Source organism: Propithecus coquereli, unplaced genomic scaffold (assembly GCF_000956105.1).
Source record: "Propithecus coquereli isolate 6110/MARCELLA unplaced genomic scaffold, Pcoq_1.0 Scaffold13, whole genome shotgun sequence".
NCBI classification, from domain to species: domain Eukaryota; kingdom Metazoa; phylum Chordata; class Mammalia; order Primates; family Indriidae; genus Propithecus; species Propithecus coquereli.
In genome coordinates this window covers 7,896,972-7,912,321 of record NW_012137191.1, presented here as the reverse complement: position 1 = coordinate 7,912,321, position 15,350 = coordinate 7,896,972, and the positions used below count along the sequence as shown (strand labels likewise).

At 34.1% G+C, this 15,350-nt stretch overlaps 1 protein-coding gene across 1 annotated transcript in view; it reads left to right on the top strand.

Annotated features, from left to right (window-relative positions):
* Positions 1-15,350, top strand: part of LRRK2 (leucine-rich repeat kinase 2) — a 138,913-nt gene that overhangs the window by 43,620 nt on the left and 79,943 nt on the right. The window contains exons 15-20 of the mRNA XM_012638395.1: positions 4,169-4,307; positions 4,445-4,584; positions 6,597-6,725; positions 6,800-6,970; positions 9,826-10,084; positions 12,928-13,116. Of these exons, the coding sequence (XP_012493849.1) occupies positions 4,169-4,307; positions 4,445-4,584; positions 6,597-6,725; positions 6,800-6,970; positions 9,826-10,084; positions 12,928-13,116 (1,027 nt within the window). The remainder of the gene's footprint in view (positions 1-4,168; positions 4,308-4,444; positions 4,585-6,596; positions 6,726-6,799; positions 6,971-9,825; positions 10,085-12,927; positions 13,117-15,350) is intronic.

Here is a 15,350-nt window from a genome sequence, read left to right as displayed (position 1 = left end):
CTCGGCCTCCCAGAGTGCTAGGATTACAGGCGTGAGCCACCGCGCCCGGCCCTACATTCAGTTTTATAACCATACTTCCTAAGTTTGCTTTCATCTTATTCCTGTGGTTATGTGGATTCAATGTTCATCTCAAGTCCTTTTTTATATTTTTTCCATGCGTCTTTTAATTGTCCCAATATCTTTAAAAAAGTTTAATTCCCTGAACATTTTGATGTTTAGAATTGTTTTGTTATTGTTGTTGTTGCCTTTATATTTGGACTCTAGAAAAACAGTTTTGTTGGTTATAAAATATTGGGGATTTTATTTTCCTTCCTTCAAGACATTGTAGGCATTCCACTGTGTTCTAGTACTGAATATTTTAGTGGAGAAGTCTGACACCAACTTCATTTTTTTCTCACTTTTAAGTGACTTGATATTTTTGCCTGACCGCCCAGAGGATTCTGTTATCTGGAAATCTAGCAACTGTGTTAGGATATATCTTAGTGTTAGTCCTGGGATATAGTGTTCTTGTTCTAGCTATCCATTCAATCTTTTTTTTTTTCCTGTAAAGTTTTCTTGAATTGCATCTTTAAATATATACTTTTTTTGTTTCATTATTTTGGCTTTCTTCTTTGGGGACATCAGTCATATAATCTTGGACCTCTTTTACCTTAGCCTTTTAATTTTTCAAAGAATAATCCAGAGGCCACTAATTATTTATCAGCATGCTATTTACTCATATACAAAGGGCATAAACCTATACATTTATTTTATATATCCAAGAGCAAGGATGAGATTAATAAGAGAAAAAGGAGAAAGGGAGAAAAGAAAAAAAAAACACAAATTATCAGGGAATAATGAGTTTATTTTCCTTTATTTGGCTAGTTTATTTAGCTGACAGCTAGTTAAGAGGCCAGTGTGGGTATTTTTCCCTAGAGCTGGCTAGCTTACTTAGTAGAGAAACCATTTCCATTATTTATGGATTCTCTTAAAAAAATAAAAAAAACTTGAGTTGTAGAGCATAGGTGGTAGCATGTTTCTAATTATTGTTTGTAGGTGTCTTTCTTTTGGCACTGCCAAAGTTTCACTTGAAAACACTTGCTAAGTAGAAACTAGTAAGTTTATTTTAATCCCTGTTTGAACAGAAATGCAATCAATCACTATTTTCATGATGGAGCATTAAATGAGTGAAAAAAAGTCCATTGTGAGCTTATAAATATTATTATATTATACATATATAATACATATATGTCTGTATTAATTTTTCAAATTCATTTAACTATTAAAAACCAAATACTCCTATTTAAGCACCACCGTATGTTTTTATGTTATACTCTGAATTCTCTTTTTGCATAGATAAATCACAGATTTCCTACTGTAAGTCATTAGTCATTCAACTTGATTGAAATTGTTAGAGACTAAGGGAGCCCAAGAAAGAAGGACCAGTAGTTTAGTAGATATTTGTTACAGGTAAAGATATTAAGGACAAAGATAGGTACATTATAAATATCAATGGATAGAATTTTAGCACAAAAAATAAGCCTCTGATGCATTTTGAGCTAAGGAATAGAACTGGTTACATATGTGGGGCCCAGTACAACATGAAACTTGGACTCCTTGTTTGAAAATTATTAAGGATTTCAGGATGGTGACAGCAGAGCATTAAACCAAATGCTCTGAGCATGGAGTATGTGTGACTGTACAGGTGCACACCTGGGGGGCTGGCCCTGCCTGCCAAGCAGAAATGGTGGTACTATTAATCTATTAGTCAAACAGAAAGTTCAGAATGACAAGCTGACTTCTTTTTTTTTTTTTTTTTTTTTAGAAGATGCTAACTTTTGGCTTTGAACAGCTTAAGATGCTGGTGTCAAGCAAAGAGAAATGTGGGCTTAGAGCTTAGGAAGGTTTAAATTTGTGCTTTGAATTATGTGCTCAAAGGTCTCTATGTCTTAATTTTTTTCATCAAGGCACAGGGATAATAATAGGGTTTTGATGAGGTTTAAGTGAGTTATATGAAGTGATTAAAAGAGTGTCTGGCATGTAGCAAGTGCTATGTGGGTTTTGGCATTGTTATTGTGGTTGTAGCTATTGTTGTTATTGTGACTTAAGCCATATTAGTGTATGAAATCCCATCCATGAAAAGAAGAATTTTAAGAAAAGAACTTTGGACAAGGTTTGGAGTTAAAAGAAGAGATTATAAAGGTGATGGGCAAATGAATGGTTTTAAAATTTGAGAATAATTAAGGGAGTCCTTTGTCGTGGAAATCAAGGGATGAAAAAGCAGTAATTAAGTTGTTAGTGGACTTTTTTCTTTGAATGGTTTTAATTCAGAGCAGTTGGGACAGAAGTTTGATTATATGAAATTAAGGGGTAGGGAGAATGTGGAGGTAGTGGGTGTAGACTTTTCTATTAATAAACACAGAAATGAAGGAAAAGTGGTAACCTGAAAGTACGGAGGACCCATTAAAGGAAACTTTCTTTCACAGTAACACTTAAGTTTTTATCTCTGAGGAGAAGGTTTAGCCCGAGATCTGACCTGTCGTCATCCCTCAGTATTTATTGCATAGACAGAGTTATCTTATTTCATCCTAATAATAAGCCTGTCTTATTAAGATTGTTTTAGAGGTGAGGAAGCCGAGACAGACACCAAACCATCCCTTTAGTTTCACTTTGCACCACTTTGAATTTCTTTATATTTCTTGAATAACCTTTTGCTTATTATCACTTCTGAGTAAATGTTATTTCATTGATTTTTAATGGTCCTCAGATTCATAGAATTTAAACACAAATTTTCTTGGCTCCGAAGCTATTTCGCTTTTACTACTCAGGGAGTTGGTAAGATGGAGATAGTGACAGGAAAAAAATGTTAAGTGAGGAAGGGGTATGAGTGTCTTGTTGAATGACAGATGAAATGATGTCCATGCTCAGCAATGAGGAGGTGGGGGAGAAGAGTAGGTACAGGGTGAGAATCTGATGCTTCTCCCACCTGCTATAAAAAAAGATGCTGAATAAAGACACTTGGGAGGCATTAGGGGACTAGACTGGGAAAGGGATGAAAATCTGTTCATTGAGAGTACAGAAGTGAGGAAGGTTAGAAGGCAGAAGGTTTTGGTTAAAGAGGCTACATCAGAGCTTGAGATCTACCTTGAAGCTATTTCAGCTCTATAGTGTATCTGTGGTGGTGGCAACTGGATCTTTGGAGTGGAGATACTTTGAAACTAGTGTCTGCAAAATATCATCCCATGTGAATGCAAAATCCTGAGAAGGGTAGCCCTGTAATTTTTGAAAGGAAAACTATAAGGTGGACATTCACATCATGGTAGACATTTGGGGAGTGGTGTTTTTGTGTGGAAAAGCAGAGATGACCGATGTTAGAGTTAGATGTATGTCACAGATGTCAAAAGAGGGGACATGTGGCTGTGATTGTGTGTTGGCTGTTTTTCTTTTCAGTTGATGAGCAGGATGGCCTGGGAAAAAAAGTGGCTTCTATTAAAATTCCTGTAAATAATGTCAGATCATCTAGAGGAAATTCAGATAAAAGAGCTTGAGAGATGGTTGTGATTAAAATCCTGAGCTTTTAAGGCGGTCACATGCCTGGGCCTGACACTGCTTATTATCTCTGTGACTTGAGCTCTTCTTGTTCCTGCATCTTTAATGTTTGGCAAACCTATTACATGAGGCTGTTGAGGGAATAAATGAAATAAGGCTTTAACACTTGAAGGAGAGAGTACTTCTCAATTAGTATTTTCTGTGGTGAGAGACAGCATTGTGTTTTATTGGTTAAGTATGCAGGCTTTGGGATCAAACGTCCTTGGTTTGGTCTCATCTCTGCAATTTCCAGTCAGTATGACATTAGGAATAGTTACTCAACCTTTCCTACCCTCAGTGAACTCATCCTCTAATGGGGATGATGTTAACATGGATCTCATGAGATTGTGAAAAGAAAATGCATGCAAAGTATTTAGCACAACGCCTGGCACAGAATAAGCACTCAATAAATGTGAAAATGCTAGATCTTATCCTTAATAATGAATACAATTAATTAGTAATATAGAAGACCATCAAGGATATTCATTTGTATTCGGTTTACTTGATTTATATTTTGTCAGTGTATAACTGATTTTAACTAAGGAAAGTATTAGGATCTCATTTTTAAAAGCAAATATTCTTAAATCTCTCTTGATTGTAGTTCATTGGAAATCCTGGGATTCAGAAATGTGGATTAAAAGTAATTTCTTCTATAGTACATTTTCCTGAAGCATTAGCGATGCTGGAGGGTGCTATTGATTTGGTGCTACACACACTGCAGATGTATCCAGATGACCAAGGTCAGTATAGTTTGAACTCAGGATTTAGAATAGACTTTTTTAGCCATTAGCTGTTGACTGGATATCTTTAAATTTTTTCTTCAGTTTTGAAATTTAAAATAATTAATTTTTGTTTATTTTTTCTTTCGTTCTCCTAGAAATTCAGTGTCTGGGTTTAAGTCTTATAGGATGCTTGATTACAAAGAAGAATTTATGCATTGGAACTGAACATCTGCTGGCAAAAATTCTGGTTTCCAGCTTGCAGCGATTTAAGGATGTTGCTGAAGTACAAATTAAAGTATGTGCAGTATCTTGAAGGGAATTTGGGAACTTGTGCAGATTTCACTTTCAGAGCAATTTGTGTAATTCCCACTTTGCATTAATGGATTCTAGTTAATTGAAAACCATTTATCATTTTGTAGTATTTTAATTATAGAAGGCAAAGAGAATTGGATTGAATCTCTAAAGATCCAGTGTTTCATTATTAAATCTCAAAAATCAGCCTATTTGTTTGCCATTTGTCCTTCCCATAAAAGAGTAAGGAATGTGCTAAGAAATTCCAGCTAGCTGAGTTTATTTGCTTAGATTTTAGAGAAATAGATGTTATGATTATTCCAGAGTTTATCACTCTCTGTGTTTTATTGTGGGCTGCTTACCTCTAGTAATTTTGCTTCTTGATTTTCTTTCTTGCAGTGATATAACGTTTTTAACACTTTTCATCAAGTTAAATTTAAAACATGATATGTAACAATTGCGTTTATAAGGAATACAAGATACTGGCCTAGGCTTAATCCAAGGGAGATTAAGAAATAAATTCTATTTCAGTTTTTTTTTTTTTAAATTTTAGCAAAACAATTTCAGAGTTTCTGCTTTGATTATAGTTTTTAAGTAATGGAGTTTGCATCTTTCGTAAACCACACTCAGCAAATATTTTCATAAATGGCAGCATTGACCAGGAATAAAAATATCTAGGCTCTAACTTCTGCATAGACATTATCAGTAAATAAGAGAATGTGTGTCAAGGGTTTTTTTCCAATTATAAAGTGCTGAACACCCAAAATTCTTAGATTAAAAGCAATAATGCACTTTATAACTTTGCTTTTCATAACATGCTAGCCTGATTAAAGCCAAGACAGATTGATTAAAAGTAATCCTAGGAAAGGAAATGATTTTGTTTAGGTGTGGAGCTCTCAATCACTCTGGATTAATTCATGCAGGCATAAATTTTAGGATCTGTATAGTAGAGGCTATAAATTATTGACCAATGGGCTAAATCTGGCCTGCTAACATATTTTATTTGGCCAGTTCAGTGTTTAAAAGTTTTTAATTTGAATGATGTGCCTTCTACACATTTGCATTTCCAGCTTTGCTGCAGCATTCATTCAGGTTTGCAGGAACCTTTGCTCTAGCGGTAGGTGGACCACATGTCCCTCAGACATGCATAAATTAAGGCTACTTCTCTTATCAAGTGTTAGTATTTGTAGAAACTCAGCATCTTAAGAGCTCAAAATACTAATTTTGAGATGATTTTATTAATATATTGCATTAGAGGTAATAAAATATTAAAAAACTAAGATGATCTTTGGTGGGTTTACCCAAGCTAAATAATACTAAAGTCATAAGTCCAGTCTTTCCTTAAAATATCCCATGGATAGAGAGACCAGACCACTCTTGAGGATGTGCTTGAGGTGGTTCTAAAAAGAAATGGTGTTCTTTATAAATAACTTGCTGCAAGAATGTAAACCTCCGAGTATCTTCAGTGCTTCTCAAATGCACTCAACGTGGATGAAATCTAGGAGCTCATACTTGTCTCCTTGATGTAAAAATTTCAGAAGACAGCCAAAAGTTTGAGGGAATATGCTAGGCTCTCTAGAGAACCTAATCTGCAATCTTGTGAAAAAAAAAAAATTTACTCTAGTGGCCTATTTGGATCTGAAGCTGATTCAGCTGTTCTAATCCTGTTAATATCTGGCTGTCATCCTATAGGTATGACTTTAGACAGCATTCTTTAAAAGCCACATTTTCTAGAATTAAATCTTTTTCCTGCTTTGCTAGATGATGGTTTGTTAACTAGCATTTTCTCTGTTTGCCTGCTGCATTTCTTAGCAATGGGAGAGAGCAGGGGGTATTTGTTAACAGAATTGTTTCAAGGTTTACAGCTTTAAAAGCACAAACCCAGTAAATATATCTATAGTTAAATGGACATCCTCGGTATTAAGTTTCAAATAGAAACTCTCTGTTGTACATTATTTATGTATTCTTTTTGCCCATAATTGCTTATATTATTATTATTTTTGGTTATGCTTTCAGGGCTTGCAGACAATCTTAGCAATACTCGAATTGTCGGTATCTTTTTCCAAGCTCCTGGTGCATCATTCATTTGATACAGTAATATTCCATCAGCTGTCTTCCAATATCATGGAACAAAAGGATCACCAGGTACAGTGTTTTTCACTTGTGTGCTAAGTGTTATGTATTTAGCTGACTCTAATTCTCAATTCCACCTTTTTTAGTTTATAAACCTCTGTTGCAAGTGCTTTGCAAAATTAGCTATGGACGATGAGTTAAAAAATATGATGCTAGAGAGAGCATGTGACCAGAATAACAGTATCATGGTTGAATGCTTGCTTTTATTGGGAGCCGACGCCAATCAAGCAAAAGAGACAACTTCTTTAATTTGTCAGGTAAATATTCAATGTCTTACTTTTGTTTTTTCTCTATTTTTTTTGCCCTGCTATTGTATAGCTCTTACGTTCTATTATTCTCCACTGCAGAATTTACCAGATTATTGTAATTGCTTGTGATTTGTCGTAGGAGTTTAGAGTCAAAGAATTTCAGAAATGATAGGGTCCTTTAGGTGTTATCCAGTCCAGTCTTCCATTTTGCTTGCTTACATACTTTGTTAAGTTGAAAAATAACTTTTCAAATGTGTCCCTGACTATACAACTTGTTCTCCAGCCACACTCCACTGAATGCACAGTTTTGATCATGTTTCAGTCATTTTCTCTATTTTTAATTTCTTTACCTAGAAAGTTCTCCTCTCAGGGCTACTGCATGAGATTATGCAGGCTGTGCACTGCACACCTTTGGGGGTGTTGTTCACACAGACATCCCTTGCTGTTGGCCACCCTCAAAGTTTTGTAACACTATTGCCTTTCTTTCCTGCCTGAATCATGCAAAAACCTATCTATATGATGGTTACTATTCTTTCAAAATCTAATCCAAATAATCTTTCTTTGATAAAGCCCTCTCCACACCCCCAGACCTCCAAACAAAATTAAGATTTACTTCTTCTGTAAGTCTATGACAATATATGTACACCTGTTGTATGTTTTGTGAGTTCTATGAAAATAGAAATGTACAGTGTTCATCTCTGCATCATTTTAAATATCTATTAATAACACATTGCTTTACATACAGTATGTATTCAGTAAATATTTACTAAAATGCATTACCTGCATTTCAGGTTTGTCCTAGTTGTATATAAATGTTAGAGTTTATAATAGTGTTTAGGTGGCACCATGTCTATTTTCTAGAAACTTTTAATAATATTTCTAACAAAGCAATTATGAGGTGATTTAATAAACATTAATCAGTAGAGTACTATGTTTTCTAATAATTTATTTTTAAGCCTTACTTTATTTAATTCCCACTTGCCTATGGATTGAAATCAATATCTCAACTGTAAGATTAAGTTAGCACTAATTAGTAATTAACATAAAAAGAAACAGAATTTGTAACTCATTTTCATGCACCATTATGTTTATGCATTAAGCCAAACAAATAATCAAATTATTTAAATTTAGTCAAATTCCTTTTAAGCAAGCAACGTTTAAAATAGTTGCTTCCGTATTACTAAAGGTAATTGAATCATTTCCCTCAATAAGTTAATGCATTTTTATTGTGCATCTTTTGTGTGCAGATCATTGCCTTAATGTTATTTGGAGATGCCAAAGAACTAAAAAGAAACTTCCCCTTCCAAGTCCTCATTAGGGAAACAACATACCTAGAAGCGCCCAAGTGCAACTGCACTGTGTTCCCCACAAGAAATGCCTTCTACTCTTCTCTTATTTATCCAAATCTTTCTATACAAAAGGCTTTTCATTTTCTTTCTATTCCCATATTCTTTTGGACTTCAGGGGCTTATTTTTATCTTCTTAAAATAAAATCAGATCTTTACACTCATGGGTTATCTATTAAATTTAAAGAATTTTTTCTAGTTGTCAGAGGTTATTTGTATCTAGCAAAGAATAAATATAGAATAAATATTGTGGATGGATTTATTGAACGTAACTTATTTGTAGCAGAGCAAAATACGGTGATCTAGACTAGCCATTTGCCAAGAGGTTGCATAATTAAGGACTATTCAGAGCAAGAGTGGAGTTAATTGTGTTAGGCTTTCTGAGGAGAATTTAGTGATGTAATGTATGTGATTGGTAGAGAAGAATATAGAAGATTAACACTGAGTACACAAATGCAGAGATAAAGACCTGAAGATAAGATGCATCAAATCATGGTGGGTGGGAAGAGTAAGGAAAATGAAGTCTGAATAAAAATAATACCAAACACTTCTGTGGGACTCATTACCACATGGGCACTACTCTGAGTACTTTACCCAATTCAGTCCTCACAGTAGGTCTTAGTGTTAGCTCCATGACACAGGTGAGGAATTGAGGCATCGAGGGATTAAATAATTTGCTAAGAACAATCTTCTGATAAATGGTGGAGAATCTGCCTCAAGTGCCTGCTCTAAACTTTTGGCTAAATAGCAGATTCATGGTAGTGGTGGTGTTCATTTACTCTCAAATACTAATTTGGAAAATTTGATTTTCATTGGGGGCTGCATTTATTGTAAGTTAGAAGATGAGAGAAAGATTGCAAAAAATAGTAAGTTATAATTTTGATAATATTTAGTTATATTCTGAATTATCTTCATTATTATTTTAATGCAAAACTGTGTATCTTTGAGCAGTACTTTTATTCCTTCAGGAAGTTGAAATTACTTTCATAAAAATGTGTGACTGTTCTAAAGGGAAGGACGTGAGATTTAAAGGAATTATATTTAAGGAATCTATGTGAGATTTAAAGGAATTATTTCTTATTTTTGCTGGCATTTATTTCTTTTTTCCTGATACATTTTCATATATATATGCCTAAAGTCAGCTTGGATGGTTTGTATCCCTCAAGGAAAATTCCCTCTACAAAAATGTGCTGAGCATTCTCTATGTGCAAAGTACTGTGCTAGATAATTAATAGAGAATATAAAAGGAGTTTCCTGTTTCAAGATAGTTTTTTCTAAGTGTGTGTGTGTGTGTGTGTGTGTGTGTGTGTGTGTGTGTGTGTGTGTGTGTGTTGGGGTTGAAGAGAGGATGAAACATAAATTGCCTTAGTACAAAGTACAAAAAAAATCAGTTTTACCTTATTTTAGTTTGTTTCAATGTAAATTTGAGGTGTAGAGAAAACTCACAAGTTTGATTTGCCAGTCTCCCAAAGGGAAAAATACCAGTTTTTATTATGCTTACTTTTTTTTCTTTAACAGGTATGTGAGAAAGAGAGCAGTCCCAAATTGGTGGAGCTCTTACTGAATAGTGGGTCCCGTGAACAAGATGTGCGGAAAGCTCTGACTATCAGCATTGGGAAAGGTGACAGCCAGACCATCAGCTTGCTCTTAAGGAGGCTTGCCCTGGATATGGCCAATAATAGCATTTGCCTTGGAGGATTTTGTATAGGAAAAATTGAACCTTCTTGGCTTGGTCCTTTATTTCCAGATAAGACATCTAATCTAAGGAAACAAACAAGTAAGTATCAATAAGAATATTTTGTACAATTCTTATTTTTAGTAGTTTTATTTTTAAAGTCACTAGTCTTTTAGTTATTAGTCATGCCAGTTTGATATGCCTTAAACCAAAAATATTGCAAAGATGTGGATATATTTTTTGGCCATGAAATACTTGACTGTGACATCATATTTAAGTTCTTTATGAGACAGCAAAGACGTATTTTATGAAAATAGAGCAAAACAGTGAGAGCTTTCTGTGGGGTTACTTTTCTCTTTTGTATATTCTATACTTTATTATTAAAGTAATACATACTTGTTTTAAAAATAGGAAAACATAAACATTATAAGGAGGAAAATAAAAATAACGTTTTATCACTTATATGTAATTAATATAGATATTTTTCCTAGACTTTTCTCATGCTTACATATACATACGCATTTAAGTATATATGCAAAAAGATAGATACTTTGCATTTTTAACTTAATATATACTTCATATTTTATTGAGGATGCATTTTTTATACTTTCAAGTTCATAGGTATTTGTATATATTATGTATATTGATGACAAGTTATCATCCTCTGATCACATTTCTGTCTTCGGAGTGCTCTTATTTACTCACACTGTGTATGTTTTTTAAGACTTGAGCTCCCAGCTTTCCCTCTGTTACCTTAGTCCCATGCCCATCTCCTTCCCAATAGTCACCTTATTCCATGGCTCTTCACTTTAAAAACTATCTTGCTGATAAGACTTTTGTTTTACTTTCATTTTACTGATGAACTCACTGGTAAAACTGCAGTTTCAATTAGTCCACCAGTCTACTTTTTTCCTCACTTTCACCCAGATAGCTGAGTGCTGCCTGAGAACAGTATCCATCCATGCATGTTGGTGCCTCTACGCATCAAGGTCTCCAACCTTCCAGTGGACCCTAGAAATTCCAATCAGGCTGAATTTCCCTCAGTTTCTGAAACATTTCACATACTGTTACTTCCAGGCTTTTTCCATTGTTACTCTCTCTACCTAACTCCCTTAACTTCTCTCTTCACCTCGCTGCCTCTTCATTCTCCCTGTCTCAGCCCTGTCATCACTTTTTACAAGAAAACATTCCTGCACCTGTGAAGTCTGGGTGCAGGGTCCTCCTACATGCTCCTGTAGCACCTTATTTCTTACCTGTACTACCACTTATTACATATAATGGAATTTTTCATTTTTATAATCTGTTTTGGTCGATTATAAGCACCATAAAGTCAATGTCAATTTTGTCCATGGTTGTAACCTTATCATCTGTACTAGTTTACACATGGTAGATGATCATTTAGAATTAAATATTTAATTTTGGTAAAAATAAAAATTTGGTAATAAATTATGTTAATAAGTATATGTGAAAACAGGTACTTCACACATTGTTGATATGAATTTAAATTGTTCTCTTTTTGAGGACAATTTGGCAGTATCTCTTAATATTTTCAACATACATACCTACATTTTTGACGCAGCAATATAGTGTTAGGATTCTATGATACAGACATTCTCAATGTGATCAAGGAAATATGTACAAAAATGCACACTAAAACATTGTTTATAATAGCAAAAGAGTGGGAAAAAGCCCCTAAGAATACCCTAAAAGGAAGTATTCAAATAAATGATGGTATATTCATGCAGTGGAACGCTTTGCAATCAGTGGCAAAAAAACAAAACAAATCATGTAGCAAATCTAAATGTCCTAGTAGAGAATGCATTGTTAAATGAAAAAAAAGGGCAATGAACTGTTTTTAGTATGCTAATACTGGTGAAAACACAATTGGAATGTGATAGTCATAAATGTTTGAATATGAACAAAACTCTACAAATGGGTTTCTTGGTTGCCTCTGGGGGCTTTGGAAATTAATGAGACATATTAAATCCCATATTTCATTACTTCAACTAGTTTCATGCCAACATTCTGCTTACTTTAATCTTTGATGTCTGATGGAGGGGAATTGTGGGCCCATTGGAGGGGGTTGGAGGGAGATTAGTTATTCACTATATTCTCTTTGTTCTGTATGTTTTTACCATTGACAAGTCTCACCTGATTTAAAAAATCTAATAATATGATTTGATTATTTAGAGGATATAGCCATGACTTGGTTGGCAACTGGTCTGTGTAAAGACCATTCTGAGTTCATTGCTTCAAAACATTTTCCGGGTTCTACTTGACTGAGTCACATACGTGTGTTATAGTGTGAGCTAGGAGAGTAATATTTGAAGAACTCTTCCAGGCTGTATGTAGAACAATGAGGACTTTACCAACTCATTTCTTCATATTGGAACATAATATAAAATGTAATGAAATTGTGAGAAAGATGTTAATTTTGATATTTCATCAAATTTCCTAATAATCAGAATGAATTACTCAGCAAAGTTTATAAAAATAACTATGTCATTTATTTAGCATCTTATATGTTCTAAGCACTGTGCTAAACAGTTTATATGCATCATTTCATTTACTCTCTTCCATCACCCTATGCTGTATATACTGTCATCTTCATTTTCCAGGTGAGGACACTGATAACTCAGGGAGTTTATGTAACTCGCAAGTGACATTACTATGATTTGAACACAGGGCTGCCTGGCTTCAAAGCCCAGCCCTTTCATAGAGATTCAGTGTCTTCTATGCTGAAACTTTGTGTAAATTCTTATGATTTTTTAAAAAATTCTATTTGCCACCTGCTAACTATTTAATATCGCTATTGGAAAGTGACTTTGGAAGGAAAAATAGAAAAAATTCTCTAGAAGCATGAGGATATATAAGGAGCTTTGGTATATGTAGTTGTATTTGTATAATTATTGGTTTCCATGTTGCTGGTATGTCTCTACTTTTAGATATAGGATCTACACTAGCAAGAATGGTGCTCAGATATCAGATGAAAAGTGCTGTGGCAGAAGGAGCAGCCTCAGGCAGCGATAGGAATTTTCCTGAAGATGTACTTGATAAACTCGATGAATGGACCTTCATTCCTGACTCTTCCATGGACAGTGTGTTTGCTCAAAGTGATGATCTGGATAGTGAAGGTATTTATTGTAAAAAACAATTCCCTTCATGTTTTATACTTAAACACATTAGCATGGAACAATAAGAAATGAGACAAAAACCTGATTTAATTCATTTGGAAAAACCTGAGTAGAAATGTGTTTGTTATCAAAAGCAGTTATGCTTACTAACTCCAGTTAAAACAATGACAAAAAAAAAGTGTCTCTGTGCTAAGTGTTATGCAGACGAATTGGTTATTGGTGAGTATTGCAGTCAAAAAAGTCTGACTCAGATTGGAACTGGATTCCATGTTCTGTCATTGACTGGATACTTTTGTAGCTTGTGTAAGCCCCTTAACCTTGTTAAAGGTAGTGAGGCCAACCTTGCAACATGTAGGATTTAGAGAAAATGTATGTGAAGTGTCTGGAACAGTGCTTGGCAAATAGGAAGTGCTTAATAATTTTTTACTTTTATTACAGTTAAAAATAATATTTTAATAGCTCACTTGAGATAACTTTTAAAGCTTGATCTGGCAAGATATACAATGACAGTGATTAGGGCTGACATATTTAACACAATGCAGTTTGGTAAAAATATTAACATAGTATGATTGAAAACTTTGGGTCATAGAATAAAAGTATTTGGGAGGGAAAAAAACAAGAGTTATTCTAAAGGGTCTTGTCTCAAGTCCAAGTATTTTTAAAAATCAAATTTATTGAGATAAAATTTACACAAGATAAAATGTGTTCACTCTAAGTATATATTTCCATAGGTTTTGAAAATTTATACATCATGTAGTCCTCATCACTATCAAGTCATGTAAAAAATTCCTTTAGGGTCTCTTCATAGAAAATGCCCCTCTGCCCTTGGCCCCTGGCAATCACTTATCTGCTTTCTGTCACTATAGATTATATTAGTTTTTTCTCCAGTTTTTTAAAATTTCAGAATATTATAGGCATACAAACACTTTGGTTACATAAATTGCCTTTGCACTGCCCAAGTCAGAGCTACAAGTGTGCCCATCGCCCAGACAGCATGCATCGCACCCATTAGCTGTGAGTTTACCCATTCCCTTCTCCCCCACTCACCTGCCTGATACATGATGAATGTTACTTGCATATGTGCACATAAGTTCTGATTGAGTAGTACCAATTTAATGGTGAGTACGTGTGGTGTTTGTTTTTCCATTCTTGTGATACTTCACTTAGAAGAATGGGCTCCAGCTCCATCCAGGATAATACAAGAGGTAGTTTACCTTTTCTTGTGGCTGAGTAGTACTCCATGGTATACATATACCACATTTTATTAATCCACTCATGTATTGATGGGCACTTGGGTTGTTTCTAGAATCATACAGCATGGACTCTTTTGTGTCTGGCTATTTTCTGAAGTGGTTGTACTACATTATATTTCCACCAACAATACGTGAGAATTCTAGTTGCTGTACACCCTTGTCCACAGTTGGTATTGTCAGTTAATTTAATTTTAGCTATTCTAGTGGAGGTGTAGTCCTAATAATTCATTTGGGTTTAATTTTCAATTCCCTGATGACTACTGATATTGAGGATATTTTCATGTTCTTATTGGCCATTCATATATTTTCTTTGTGAAGTGTCTGTTCAAATAGTTTGCTTTTAATTGTGTTGTTATCTTATTAATAAGAGTTCTTTATATATTCTAGATAGAAGTTGTGACAGATATATGTATTGCAAATATTTTCTTCCAGTCATGACTTGTCTTCTTATTTTATTCATGACATTTTTAAAAGAGCAGAGGTTTTAAATTTTGGTGTAGTTTTTCATTTTTTTCTATAATGGTGTGTGATTCTTTCTATCCCATTTAAGAAATCTTTTACTAGTCTAAATTTGCAAATGTTTTCTCTTAGCAGTGTTGAATCTTATATTTTACATTTAGGTCTAAATCCATTTTAAGTTGATTTTTGTGTATAGTGTCAATGAAGAGTTGACATTTATTTTTCTCTGTATGGATATCTAGTTGTTCCAACATTATTTGTTGAAAATACTACAATTCCTCATTGAATTAATGACGACTTTGTTCAATTTAATTGACCGTATAGATATGGTTCCGTTTTAGCATTATTTATACTGTGCGATTGATTTATACCTTATCCTTATGTCAATACCACATTGTCTTGATTATTCTAGCTTAACAGTAGGTCTAGAATTCAGAAAGTGTTAAGTCCTTTGGTGTTCTTTTTTCAAAATTGTTCTTACTATTCTAGGTTCTTTGCATTTCCATATACATTTTGAATCAA